At 44.2% G+C, this 14,191-nt stretch overlaps 4 protein-coding genes across 4 annotated transcripts; 3 read left to right on the forward strand and 1 right to left on the reverse strand.

The window, feature by feature from the left end:
- Positions 1–3,731: 3,731 nt before the first annotated feature.
- Positions 3,732–5,793, forward strand: LOC108089631 (tumor susceptibility gene 101 protein). Its single transcript, XM_017187994.1, has 7 exons — positions 3,732–3,911; positions 4,017–4,101; positions 4,170–4,235; positions 4,305–4,580; positions 4,733–4,953; positions 5,010–5,356; positions 5,421–5,793. The coding sequence occupies exons 1-7, from the start codon at positions 3,867–3,869 to the stop codon at positions 5,605–5,607; spliced, it is 1,227 nt and encodes a 408-aa protein (XP_017043483.1). The 5' UTR covers positions 3,732–3,866; the 3' UTR covers positions 5,608–5,793.
- LOC108089632 (transmembrane protein 258) lies at positions 5,776–6,258 on the reverse strand. The gene is made up of 2 exons (XM_017187996.1): positions 6,138–6,258; positions 5,776–6,077 (listed from the first exon to the last, which is right to left on the reverse strand). Exon 2 carries the CDS (start codon positions 6,074–6,076, stop codon positions 5,840–5,842), a length of 237 nt encoding a protein of 78 aa, XP_017043485.1. The 5' UTR covers position 6,077; positions 6,138–6,258; the 3' UTR covers positions 5,776–5,839.
- A 386-nt stretch (positions 6,259–6,644) lies between these two features.
- On the forward strand, positions 6,645–14,060 carry LOC108089419. Its single transcript, XM_017187623.1, has 6 exons — positions 6,645–6,768; positions 6,825–7,158; positions 8,459–10,735; positions 10,789–10,988; positions 11,269–11,406; positions 11,467–14,060. Exons 1-6 carry the CDS (start codon positions 6,760–6,762, stop codon positions 13,921–13,923), a joined length of 5,415 nt encoding a protein of 1,804 aa, XP_017043112.1. The 5' UTR covers positions 6,645–6,759; the 3' UTR covers positions 13,924–14,060.
- Positions 7,331–8,141, forward strand: LOC108089426. The gene has a single exon (XM_017187629.2). The coding sequence runs from the start codon at positions 7,437–7,439 to the stop codon at positions 8,118–8,120; it is 684 nt and encodes a 227-aa protein (XP_017043118.1). The 5' UTR covers positions 7,331–7,436; the 3' UTR covers positions 8,121–8,141.
- Positions 14,061–14,191: the final 131 nt, after the last annotated feature.

Here is a 14,191-nt window from a genome sequence, read left to right on the forward strand (position 1 = left end):
TTCGGGTATTTTGTCACAAAAACGAAGCAATTTACTAATTAATGGTTTCTGTCGTCGAGTGGCAGAGTTCACGAATGTAAAACGCTCGGAAAGAAGGAGGAGGAGGGAGGAGGGAGGAGGGAGGAGGAGGAGGTGCCCCAGGTGAGTACGGGGCTTGACCCGGAAGTGACCCCCAGATACGCCCAAACAACAGAGGGCTTATATCATATTTTAGTTTTACGATGTGGCTGAAAATAGTTGTAGATGGAAGTTCAGAGGAATAGTGAAGTATGTTATTAAGCTATTCGAAATCCCCTGAGGAGAAAATTAAAACCCTCTTAAATCCTCTAATTTAACTGAATTTTTTTAACTCAATTTTTCACAAGTAATAAAATACTATTATTACCTTATATGATCATACATATATTTCATTTATTTTCTTTTAATTGTATTTATAGTACTATATTTACAGTAAATAATCTTTTATATATAATATATATAATCTTTGGCAATTTTTTTATTGTTAGAACCAGAAAATTGTTTACTAAGTTTTATTTATATTAGGCATAAATTCATAAACCTCTTTGACGTAGTTGAATAATTTTTTTAAGATCTAACCGCAAATCTTCTCAAGCTCAAAGTTCAAACATCTTATTGAATATTATTTCATGCTTTATGTAGTTCCACGTATTTATTTGTTCTGGGATTGGTTCTGTTTTTCCAATGTTTTCTGTATTGTTCATTAATAGCTGCAAAGTGATGCTGGCAGAAATGTGTTCTTTGTTGTTAATGATATGGTCAGTGGGGGCTGGTACCAAAAACCTATTCATAAGGCTATCTATGGGATATATATAGCATGTCATGGCAGCATCAGGTGTATTATTGATTTTTGCGCGGGCTTTTGTTCAAGTGGTTTATTGTTTTTATGGCATAATAAACAACATTAAATAGCATTACAGTGGAGTTTCACTTGGCACTTTGGCTTTTCGCCTTTTTAGGAAGAGGTCACTGGGCCGGATAAATGGTCTACATGAATAATGATTATGATGGATACTCTTCTAGGGAATTCTGAGGGGAATTTTGTGCCTTTCTCTATAAAATATCTATTGTGGTCGCTTGAAAATCACTGACAGATTAATTTCATTGGTTTTTTCATTGGAGTTTATTTTTAGTCAATTATTGTTTGTTTGGCTATGCTCATTAGGCTTTATTTTTAGAACCCAGCGCTATAAGTACTCCGAAAATAAGTCTCGATTCAGAGTGAAGATTTGCCATTTATAAAATGTAAAGACATAATGGCAGCCAATTAGCCGAGCTTTGCCTGCCCACTTCCGCTTCTGGCCAAGTCCATTATGGCCGAAACGGATTCCGCAGGCTAGAACTTCGGGCCGGATCATCGGTTTGGGTCAAGTACTCGGCCTCAAAGCGCTGGAAACTGCTTTAATTAAACTCATTGCTCACAAGGCGGCTCATTAAAAGTCATTGGCAGGCGTGAAGTGATTAATCGCAGTGTGAGATTCAGTTGACAAAATTGATGACTTCTGAACGAGATCCGATCGCCGGAATTCGCAGTGTGTGTGGGTGGTCCAGTCCCGTCATACAGACATATATCATTCTACTTTCGATTCTGATACGAGGTAAGCCACAGGCAAATCGCAGCGAAGCATTGGCCACGGCTACGAAAAAGAAAAAATCAAAGCTTACAACAGTTAGTTGGTCAATGGGTTATTATGATAATGAACTCAATTGCCGCTGCCCCAGAGCTTCTTTGTAATTTGTGTGGCCTTGGGACATGGCTAGAAGATTTCACAGCCAAAAGAGAGAATAGACGACGTCGCACACAAAGAGCCGAGGAACGCGATTATTACGATGATTATCATTGTCATTATCGCGCTGGCAGCAGAAGAAGCACACAGCTGGCCGGAGGTCAACGCGGTTGAGAAAATCAAGTTTACAAAAGCAGGCAATTACACAGTCACACAGAAAAATATTTGGATATTTCTTAGGCTATAAAATTCTTTGATCTTTAGTAGGCAGCTCTTCTACTAATAAGAGATTTAAAACCTACCTTCTTAAAAGGTTTATAAAAGTAATATTATTTCATAATTTTATTAAAGAATGTCACTTGTTTTTCCAGTGCATTGCCGGAGCTAAAATAGCGTCAGGTTGCTGTTTCCAGTCAAAGTTCCCCAGCAGTAGCAGCGGTGGCCAAAAGTGATAAGAATCGCGTTGGCTAATTAAAAGCGACCACGAGGCGTATGAGTAATCGGCAGGCAGCCAGCCAACCAGCCTGCCAGAGTGTGCCCAAAGTGATTTATGTGAATTCACTACTGATTTGAACTTCAGGCGAGCTCTTCAAGCGAGTTCAAGTACACATGGCCAACAATTCGTATTCGGCCGAAGGCAAAAACGCACAAGAAGCCAATTGCCCAAAAGCACTTGCCATTCCACCAAAATGTCCAACCAACCGAGGCAGCAATGCCCAGTCTATTTATATATTTAAATTAATGTGGTTGAATAAATTTTATTATATCATGAAATATACTTTATCTATCCTAACTTCCCATTGAAACAATAGAACTATTATTGTTTAAATATATTTTCCACATTGGAATTAACTATATTTAGAACACATTATACTTTGTGACACTAGAAAAAACTGAGGTTTCAAATTTTATAAAGCAACAATTAACCCAATATCACAGCAATGAAAATGCTGATCTACCCTTAATGATAGGGAAACTTTTGGCTACTGTACTTGTTTATTGATTGCGCTTCGGCCAGAAATCAATCAGCAAAGCAAACAGTAACAAAAGGCATTAGAGCTGACCTTCCTTGGAATCGAAATTTTATGTGCGCGAACTTGAGACATTGGAAGTAATTACTGTCAAAGCGGAATCCGCAACGAAATTGAAATTCGCGACAAAGTGCCTCGAAAAAGTTTAACGACTCGCGCCAATTTGTGGGCACAATTAGGTTTAACGAACAGAGCAATGGGTCGGTACATGGATTTATTCTGCAGAGATAAGCCGATTGGTAATTGCCACGTTTTTGGCTTAATTGTAGCAGATATAGCCCGAGGGTTTAGATCTGTCTCGAGATTGGGTTAATTAAAATCAGCAGGAAAACTGGAATTAAACAAGGAATGTTGAGCTTAAAAGCCGTAATTGTTATGAACATTTAAAGTCATTGAATTTTTTACTTTAAAATAAATATTTGTATGTCCCGAAAAGTACCATTTGTTTAAAAAAAAACAAATAATTAAGCGAGTGCTAGATGGTAACTAAAGCACTTGATCGGTTTTCAGATACTTGAAATTATTTAAAATTTACAGAACCGTACATACTTCATACCCTTATTTTAGCAAACCAAAGAACTTTAAAAATATAAGCAAAAAGTTGATTTTTTTTATTTTAATGTATTAAAGTTTATTACTTTTTGAATCGCTCAGTAAAAATTTAATCCCAACATTAAAATTGAAACGTAACGGTTTTTTGTCGATAACACGCATGAAGTCTGGCATCACTCGTCGTTTAAAATATGAATAACAAATAGTGAATGATTGGCCAACTTTTTAAGAAATGGTTATGGTAAGTGAATTTTAAATAAAAAATATTTTGGAGAACTGGAAAACTATAAAAAGGACATTTTTCCCGCCAAGCAAATTTTTCTGGAGTGACCAACGAACGGCAAGTTTAAGTCTCCTCTTTTTGCATACGATATGGTATATTTTAGTTAAAAACCACGGGGCACACTAAACATACGTTTCGATACTATCACTTTGTTTTCATTCAACAAATTTGCTGTGAACTTACACGAAAAATTACCAAATCTGAGTTCAATTTTGGGAAGAATTCGTTTCGAGCCGATTTGGTTTGCCAAGCATAATGCCCGCGGTCGAAGAGACACAAATAACAAAGTATCTATCAAAGGTAAGGCCTGTCTATGAGTCATACTCCCATTCTATGGGGTTTCGGTTATTTTTTCCTTTCCTTTCTTTCACATGCAACGCAATTAACGAAATTATTTAATTTTAGTATAAGTATGTGGGTGCAACTAAGAAGGACGTTATGGATGTGGTCACATCGTATCGCAGCTTGACCTACGACTTGCAAAGATTCGGTAAGAGTCAGCTGATAACAGCATCAAATTTTGGGTACATAACATTTAAAATACATTCGCAATTTCAGTATTCAACGATGGAAGCTCCAAGGAATTGTTCACCATTCAGGGCACCATTCCCGTAGTCTACAAAAGTAATTAGTTATATTACGAAGACCTCTTGATACGGAATGATAATGAATATGTAATCTCTTTGTCATCAGATAACACCTACTACATTCCCATTTGTATATGGCTGATGGACACTCATCCGCAAAATGCACCTATGTGTTTTGTCAAACCCACACCCACCATGCAAATAAAGGTCTCCATGTTCGTGGATCAAAATGGAAAGGTCTATCTGCCCTACCTGCATGACTGGCAGCCGCACTCCTCCGATCTTCTCTCCCTCATCCAGGTTATGATCCTCACCTTCGGCGATCATCCGCCGGTTTACTCAAAGCCCAAGGAACAAATTCAAGCGCCATATCCCACAAACTGTAAGTACAGAGTCCCACAGTCACAAAGAATTTGACTTTATTTAAGTGATTTATATCCTTGGAAAATCACAAAACTAAAATTTTAAAATCGGTTAAGTTTGTATAGTTTTATCCTTCATTGGATTATTATCGCATCTTTTCTTTGTTTTCAGCCTATATGCCTCAGCCAGGTGGACCCGGTGGCAGCAACTCGTTTTTACCTTATCCGACAGCTGGCGGAGCTGGTGGCAGCAACTTTCCGCCGTATCCCACGGGCTCAAACTTCGGACCATATCCGCCGGGAGGTGCTGGTCCGGCTGGCCCATCCGGCTATCCGCCCTACATGAATTTCCCACAACCAGCGGGCGGTGGTTACCCACCAGCTGGGGGATATGTAAGCCTAACATCTTTATCTGAAAACACTATGTTATATTGTTTTGTTTTTTTTAGAACCCCTCTAATCCTAGCTCCACGGGCACCATAACCGAGGAACACATCAAAGCATCACTCATCAGCGCCGTGGAGGACAAGCTACGTCGTCGTATTCAAGAGAAGGTTAATCAGTATCAGGCCGAGATCGAAACTCTCAATCGAACCAAACAGGAGTTGGTCGAGGGCAGTACGAAGATCGATGCCATTATCTCGCGACTCGAGCGCGAACAGGTTGATCTGCAGAAGAACATCAGTGTTCTGAAGGACAAGGAGCAGGAGCTGGAAAAGAGCCTGGAAACACTGGAGAGCGCTGAGGCCATTGATCCCGACGAGGCTGTGACCACCACAGCACCGCTGTACCGACAGTAAGTTTCAGAAATGTTGAGTTTTCTCTTTTGTGCAACCCGGTAACGCCTTTATCACCCGCAGATTACTCAATGCCTACGCCGACGAGGCGGCCACCGAGGATGCCATCTACTATCTGGGCGAAGGGCTTCGCAGCGGAGTCATCGATCTAGATACTTTTCTCAAGCACGTTCGCCAGCTGTCCCGGAAACAGTTTATCCTTAGGGCCACCATGCAGAAGTGCAGACAAAAGGCCGGTCTGGCCGGATAGAAAAGCGAGGGTTTTAAATGTTGCAATGATTTCTTATTCGACGGCAGAGTGCGTGCTCGTGTAGACGATTTATATGTTAGCGTAATATATATTCGATATTGTTTTTAAGCGCAAATTGAATCTTTGAAATTGGAATTACATTAACCTTAATAATAAAAAGGCCTCTTGTACGTTTACGCCCACGAACAGATCTTCAGTTTATTTCTACACGGAATGGTTTTTGCCTTAAATCTCATACGTAAATACCGACGGTTAGTAGCAGGAAAACAATGCCGAATCCCAGAAAGACGGAGGCACATAGGCTGATTAAGAGCTCCTTAATCAAAGTACTCTCCTTAGAACTTTTCCTGGACACCACAAATATGAAAAACCAGGCCGTAAAGAATGTTCCAATGACCAAGAGAACGGTGGCGAGGTGGGGGAAAACTGCCGGGTTCACGGGAGAAACGTAGCGCTGCATCACGTCCATACTGAAACATTAGTGGATCGTAAGTTTGTCTGTTAATTTACCACTCTTCCGCCCCACTTACATTGTATTTTAGCTTAATTTCCTTCTTTTGTTATTTTCGGTCGCAAATTGTACGTGGCCCGGCAGCTAGGGATGCTATTCTTGTTATCGTTATGGCCGGGCACCCCTTCTATCGATATGATGCACACAAACATCGAAACTACAATAGGCTTATTGCGAGGGAAAATTCAAAAAAGCATATTTTAGGATGATGAAATCTGGAAAGAATCCTTAGCACTTACCTAAAATCTCTTAAAAAAAATATTAAGAAGGTTAAACTTAACACGACGAAAAATGAGTTGATAATACTACAGCCACCGGATAACTACATTTTTTTTGTATGTATCGTAGCTGATAATGTTAATCAAAAAGGTGTAATCTATAAGATTGATACGGATTGAATTGTGAATAATAAAAACTAAGTTGTTTAACCTATCTATTAAGAAATTTTCGCTCAATTAGTTTTCACCATTCGATAGTCACTCGTTTCGATAGCTAAACGACCATCACTGTTTCGATAACCATTCTCTTTCTTGTTTGCTCATCGCTAGATCAACGTGCTCTCTTTTTCTTTTCTTTATATTAGTTTTTATCAATGCTGAAGAAAACGAAATCAAAGGCAAAGGAAAACAAAGACGCGCAATATGAGTGATGTGAGTGTTGGCAATACAATTCAGTTTGACCCGATGTCATAGCCCCTGATTTACAGCTTGAGGAGATGGACAGCGAAAGGCTCAACGAGCTGGAATCGATTCTGTATGCCTCGATCCACTACAGCGATGGAACTGACGAGCAAGGTGCCGTGGATCAGCCAGCGATTGTGTCACTCAGCGACCACGATGTCAGGAGCATGCCACCCCCTGTACAGCAGCCCAAGGAGCTCCCAAATCCTGGCCAGCGTTTTGTCAGCGGAACGAGGGTAATCAACAACAACAATGCGGGTCAGAAGCAGAAATCACGCTACTGGGCGGAGGGAGCCGAGGGGCAGGGACAGGTGGTGCAGACGGAGGAACAACAGGCGACCACAAACAAAACAATTCCAGGTGAGTGGCAATCTGCAGTGAACGAATATATGTAGTGCCTATACTAAAACGGTATTGGAAACTACAAATTGTGCTTGGGATATTTATATATATATAACAGATAGAAAGTCAATGACTTGAGAATCATTGTTGGTTCGTAGAAAAGTTCTCACAGAAACATATTCTCTGTAAATCGAACTCCCTGTAGTGTAATCAGCATGGCGTTGGGCATTTGGTTTATTTCATGCCTTTAAAAATTGTTTCGTGAGCTTGCTTTCAAAATTCTCCATAACATTCGAATGATGACCTGCTTCCTCAGTCGCTTCCTGACTCTGGGCAGGTGCGGCATGCACGTGCTCCAAAGGCGGCTGGGCCACTTAAATCACTGCACCTTGGCGCTGGCTGCTCTCGACCTGGTCTGCATTGTGTGCATGCTCCACTACCAACTGTTGCGACATGGCCGTGACCTGTTCTTCTGGTGCGAGGAGCTGGACCAGCGACGCGTGGAGTACCTGCTATCCGGGATCGTGCTTATCACCACCATGAGTGTGCTGGGCTCGTGCGTGGATGCCATAATCTCCGCCTTGGTCCAACGGAAAATGAGTCGCTGTGATTGGCCGCGACAGTATTTCGAGGAGCGTTACCGCAGGTTTGTGTTCATGCGGTTGGTCAGGCAACTGGAGCAGGCTCTCAAGGTGCAGGCCCAGCAGTCGGAGACGGGTTCCAGGGTCATGACGTCCCTCGAAAACCTTTGCGAGGCCCAGCGGCTGATTAGGGAGGCAATCGACGAGTTCCGCACCGCAGTCCGAATCCTCCTGTGGCCCAATCGATCCGACCTTCTGGCGGACCCGTTTGTCCTCTTCCACATCAGCGAGTCTCAGTTGTCGGATCTGGCACTCGAAGGCTACAAGCTAAACGATGTGAAGGGTCAAGACATGCTCAACGCCAGTCTGAGTCACTTGCTGAACCCACCTTGGTATTAAAATATGTCCCAAAGTTGAAAAGCTGTCTTATCAATGGGGGCTTGAGGTTCAGAGAGATAAGTTTAATGAGTTATTTTGAAAGGGCTGGGTCTGTTTGTTTACCAATAATATAATAAAATAATAGTAATAAACAAAAAATATACCTATTGCTGATTGACAGGAATTTTTAAACACTTCTTAATTATTTTAAGTGAGTATACAAATTATTGACTGAATGTTTCAATAGCCAATTGCTACCACACATTGTGTTGAATATTAAAAATTTATAAAGCATTATTAAGCACAAAATTAAATTGAATTTTTTAAGTTATTATTAATTTTGTATTAATTTATTTTAGATGCAGAAGTGCCACCTCCACCAGCAACCAAAGAAGCCGAAAAGCCCAAGCAGAAAAGTCAATTGCAGTCGCCTAAAAAAACAACTCCCAACCAACCGAAATCAGCAAATCAACCATCCAAACAGCAGCAAAATGAGCAACCTAAATCACAACAAACTCAGCAGATGAAGCAGCCACAAAATCAGCAGGCGAAACACCAGCAAAAACAGCAACCAAAACAACAGCAACAAAATCAGCAACAGAAACAGCAGCAAAATCAGAAGCCAAAGCAGCAGCAAAACCAGCAGTCGAAGCAGCAGCAAAGCCAGCAAAAGAAGCCACTGCCAAAGTCGCCAGTAGTACAAAAAGCAAACCCGCAGGCCAACACACCCACCAAAGTAAACCATGAAGCGTACGAGGAGGAGCGTTTCGACCAGAGGCTTCTGGTGGCGATCCCACCGAATTGCCCACCCAAGAAGCAGAACAAACCGCAGCAAAACAAGCAGCAGCAGCAGCAGCAAAACAAGCAGCAGCAGCAGAAGAAACAGCAGCAACAGAACAAACAGCAGCAGCAATCGGGACCTGGAGCTGGACCCTTCGGAAAGGCCAATCGCAAACTGGAGCAGTTGCAGCGCTTGGCTAGCAAAAAACAGAAATCGAAGCAGGCGCAGTTGAACAAAAACCAGCGCAAACTACAATCTAAACCTGTGGTGTTTTTGGAGCTGTCGGATGATGAGGGCGAGGCGCAGTTGACCAAACAACAGCGCAAGCTGCAATCTAAACCTGTAGAGATTTTGGATCTGTCGGAGAATAGTGAAAGCTCGAATGGCGATGATGATGTTGTGCTTGTACCACTGCCACCAGCTCCCATCATCGATCTGGACACCAGCGATGGAGAGCAGTCGTGTAGTCCACCTGAACTGTTTCACGAGGAGAACGCCATGGATGCCACCGACATAAACATGGGCTTGTCTTGTGTTACGGAACCGGAGGAGATGGGCGTGGTAAGTGGAAATACTCCACCATCCATGCATTCGCCCTGCTGTTCCGTGATGTCCAGCGATGACTTCATTGTGCAAAAGGACACCAGTCGCTTTTTGGCAGAACGTGAGAATGCGAATGACGAGGATCTCCTGGTGCTGACAGAGAATGCCATCAGGGAATCCTTTGGTCAGAATCCACCAAACATGGAGGCTGTGGAGGGAGCAGTTCAAGATAAAGAAACCGATATCGTGATTGAATCCTCTTCGGAACATGAATTTGTTCCACCTTCGCGTTTGGAGGAAATAAAACAGAACTATCGGGTTGGAGATCAGCAGTTCAGGGCTCTGGACGTTTATGAGAGCGAGTCCGATCTCACCGAGAGTGGCATTTACTCGAAGGCCAAGCCCAAGAACGCACCCACGATTATCCGGAGCGTGGACTCGCTCTCGGACAGCTCTTCCCTGGAGGAGGTAGTGGAACCCAGTGTGCAGAAGACCAAGCGTCTGCGCAAGCGCTCCTGCTCCACCAACAATCACAGCCAGTCGGACGCGAACAACGAGGACGGGCTGAATGATTCGGACAGTGATGATGGGGTCCACTCCACTGGAGTTCCTGGCATATCCCGTGGCATGGCCGTTGAGCGTTGCAAGCGGAAGATCCGAAGGATCAGCGTCAGAAGAAACTCCGATGAGAACCCGAAGAAAGTGGCTCGCATCCACAAAGCAAAACAATCGGCGAGTCAGGAAACTAGTTCTGAATCCGCTACCGAGGCTGAATTGCCAAGTGCCCGGGAGATCGCCGAGAGATTACTCAACCAGGAACAAGAAAAGGGAGTGGATCAGGTACAGGAAACCCCTGACGACGATATGGATAATGTTTCCATAGGTTCCGACGTGGGTTCCAAGGGTGAAGCAGAATTCCGCGATGCCATGACGGATCGTTTGGCGGCGGTCTTCGAGCGAATGGATGCCCAGGTTCGAAAATCACAAGAGGAGCAGGAACAATTGGATGCCAGTGGATATCAATCGGACGAAGAAGATTCTCGAGACAAGACAGCAGACACCACAGTGCAATCCGAGGAGGATGTGGATGTCTCCGCTGAGCTTCAGGGAGCAGATCCAGAGGAAAATGAAGTGGAGGTAGTAAAGGAGGAGCCAGGCATCCAAGTGGAGCTCAACTTGCCAGAACTCACAGATGAGAGTCTGCCAAGTGGCGGGTCACTCGTCGGATGGAACGAGGAGATGTGTCGCTTTTACAATGACAGCTGGAACGGCGAACACTTCTCCCTCCACAAACTCCAGAGAAGCATGAGTGGTAAGTGTAGTAAGGAGTCCATTAATTCATTTGGTAACCTCTTGTTTTTGTAGCTCATCGCCAGGAGTGGAGGCTCAACACAGCGGATAGGTATCCGGTGGCACGACCCCGTTCCCATGCCAAGTGCACCAATTGCTTCGAGATGGGACATGTGCGATCCAAGTGCCCGCGTCCCCGAAAGCCACTCGTCTGCTTTCTGTGCGGCACTGTGGGTCACGCCGAACCTCGCTGTCCAAATGCGATTTGTTTTGGGGTAGGTCCTGCTTATATTACATTGGAAATAATCATAGTTATAATATATGTACCCTAAGTTCGCTAGATATGTTTTTTATTTTTTGTATTTGAGGATAATTGATATTTTTTTAAGATTATTTAGATATGATGTTTCCCACATTCCTTTGGAATAATCTTTCCTTTGGGAATGTACTCTGCTTATTTCTCATCAGCTAGACTCCTTGTTAAACATAGCAAGTGAAATTTTATAAATATATTTTCATTTCCTTATTAACAATTATTTTTCTTTTTTTTTTTAGTGCGGCTCAAAGCAGGCGATTTACGTGCAGCAGTGCAACAAGTGTTCCTTCCACAGTCGTCTGGTCTGTCAGCTGTGCAAGATGAGGGGCCATGGCACGGATCACTGCCCGGACAAGTGGCGTCGATACCACTCTACGGTAACACATAAATATACTCCGTAAAGCAAGCATTCTAATTTTCTCTTTAATCTTTAACAGACTCGATCTAACGTGGAGCTGGATAGCAGGGTGCATTACAGGAATGTACAGTGCAGCTACTGCGCCGGACGCCATCTCTTCGAGAACTGCCGCCAGCGCATCGGGGATTTCCGCAGCACCAACTACACGAGCCAAATTATATCGCACCAGAAGGTCTACAGGAATCGCGGTGGTCCCTTGGGCTTTCTTGGCGATCTGAACAGCTTCTTTTCGATTCCCTTTCACTTCAAGTGGAAGAGTGCGAGTATGCCTAAGAACAGCTACTATGCCAAGTTCCTGATCCAGGTCAACTTGGCCAAGACGCAGTCAATTAAAAGAAAATCAACCACTGCTCTGCCGGAGATTCCAGCAAAGGTTTATACCCACGACTATGTGCCCAATGCTCAGGTGCGAGCAGCTCAAGGCGAGGCTAAGAAATCGATTTCAAAGCCAAAGCAATCACCTGTTGTGGAGGTAATTATTGGAGAGAAACCTGCAGAGAAGCAACCAGAAAAGCAGAAACCTGAAGAGAATCAAACGGAAAAACAGCAACCTAAAGAGCAAAAACCTGAAGAGCAGCAAACTAAGGAGGAAACTTTAGAGGAACAACCAGGAGAAGACCTATCTAAGGAACAGCAACCTGTACAAGAACAACCTGCGGATGACCCACCAGTAGAGGTACAGCCAACGGATGAGCCTGAGGAGGAGCGATCGTTTTCCATTCAGCGTGAAGAGATTACCACCAATTACCAGGCTCCCCAACAGGAGATGCCCACAACCAGGCCACCACTGGCACCTCATGAGCTGGACTCCGATTCGAATTACAGCTTCTCCGAGCACTTTGAGGTGCCCAGTTCGACAACAAGTGACGAGCAGGAGAGTCAGCCACTCAATCGTGCGATCAGTCGTCCCATGGCCTCCCTGCCAGATGTAATACCCCTGAGTATGGATGACGATTTCGAACTCTCCACAAACGTTCAGGGAATTTCCATGTGCGTGAACTCCAGCAGCAGCAGCAGTCGTAAGACTACCCAGGATCCCCATCCGGATTCAAGTGATGAGCTGCCTGATGTGCCAAGCGAGGGCAAGATCATCATGTCTCGCGAACAATCTGAGTACCTGTTCAGTCCCGAGGGAAGAAATTTCCTAGCCGAGGCCGCCAAACAATGCCAAGTTAGCGTACGCATGGATTTCAAGGACTACGGATATGTTCTGGTTATCTATGGCCTGAAACAGCACCAGGAGGAGCTGCAAGTGAAGCTACTGCGTCGCAATCAGGAAGTCAAGCGCAAGAGCATCGAGTTCCAGAAACAGAAACCTCCCAAACGGATTGATGTGCTTATTCGCTTTATGCGAGATGGGATCAATAGTCTGACCACCAATCTGGGCAATGCCAAGAATCACTATATGCGCATCAAGGAGCTGGAGGAGATGAACACGAAAAACGGCTTTAAGTTGGCCGAAAAGAAGCGTCGCCAACTGAACATGATCCTGGTGGGTCAGGCGGGACTCCTGAATGGCAAAACCCACCTGGATCAGCTGCTGATTTTGTTGCGTCGCCTGGTCGACGAGTTCTCGCCGGATGAGAACGCCACGCCGCAGATGCGCAACGAGATCGAGGACCATTGGCGCATGATCTTCACCGCATATCCGCATCCGAATTACGACTCCCTGCTCAATAGCTATGGCCGCATGGATCAAAAGAATCGTCTGCCTTCACTGCATATTGATCCGGTTCTGCTGGGATTGCAGCCAAAGAAAACGCCGAGTCAGCCGTCTTCGCCGAGTAAACGAGCTCCCTCGCCAACTCCGCCTCCTCCTGCTTGGCAGCATATGGCTCCGCCTCCCCCTCCGAAAATGCTTAAGAAAAAGCAACGCCAAGAGCAACAAGTGCAGCAGCAACAGCAGCAGAATGCAAAGCAACAGGAGCAGCAGAATCAACGATTGCAGCAGCAACAGCAACAACGGATGCAACAGCAACAGCAGAATCAGCAGCAACAGCAACGATTGCAACAGCAAATTCAACAGCAACAACAACGATTGCAGCAGCAACAGAAACAAAATCAACAACGATTGCAACAGAACCAACAGCAACATCAACAACAACAACGTGTGCAACAGCAAAACAACCAGCAGCAGCAACTTCGACGTCCGCAATCGAACCAGATGCCCTTCAACAATCCCCAGCAAAGATCGCGATCCGATCTTCAGCTGCGCCAGACCTTCAATCCGGAGTGCGTCCGCCTGCTCGCCGAGATGGATGCCAACGATCGTGGCAGCATCAACAAGGACGCCAACAAGCCGTCCATGTTCTGGTCACGCGAATCGCTCAAGTACCTTGACGATCTCTTCAAGATGACCTCCAATACGGAAACCGTGGAGCGCCTCAACCGGGTGCTCCATCGATCGCAGCGTGGTCTGTTGTCCCACAACGATTACCGTGCGGTCATTCGTCTGCACTCGCTGTTGTGCAACTGAGAATGGGCCACTGGCTGGGGGATTCTTTCCTGGGGGAGACTTATATTTTGTTAAACAAATGCCAATAGATTTCACAATGGGTATCTGAAAGATATTACGCAAAAACCGAATAAATACATAACTGACAATTTTCAAAATGTGTCGACATTATCATTTTGTTTCCATTTAGTTTTCAAACTGGATTAAAGTTCCACTAATAATTTCTTATACGAGAGAAGGAGTGTTATTAAAATGATTTGAAAATAAATAAATAAAAATTTTTGTTTGC

This window comes from Drosophila ficusphila, unplaced genomic scaffold, assembly GCF_018152265.1.
Source record: "Drosophila ficusphila isolate 14025-0441.05 unplaced genomic scaffold, ASM1815226v1 contig_286, whole genome shotgun sequence".
Lineage (NCBI taxonomy): Eukaryota > Metazoa > Arthropoda > Insecta > Diptera > Drosophilidae > Drosophila > Drosophila ficusphila.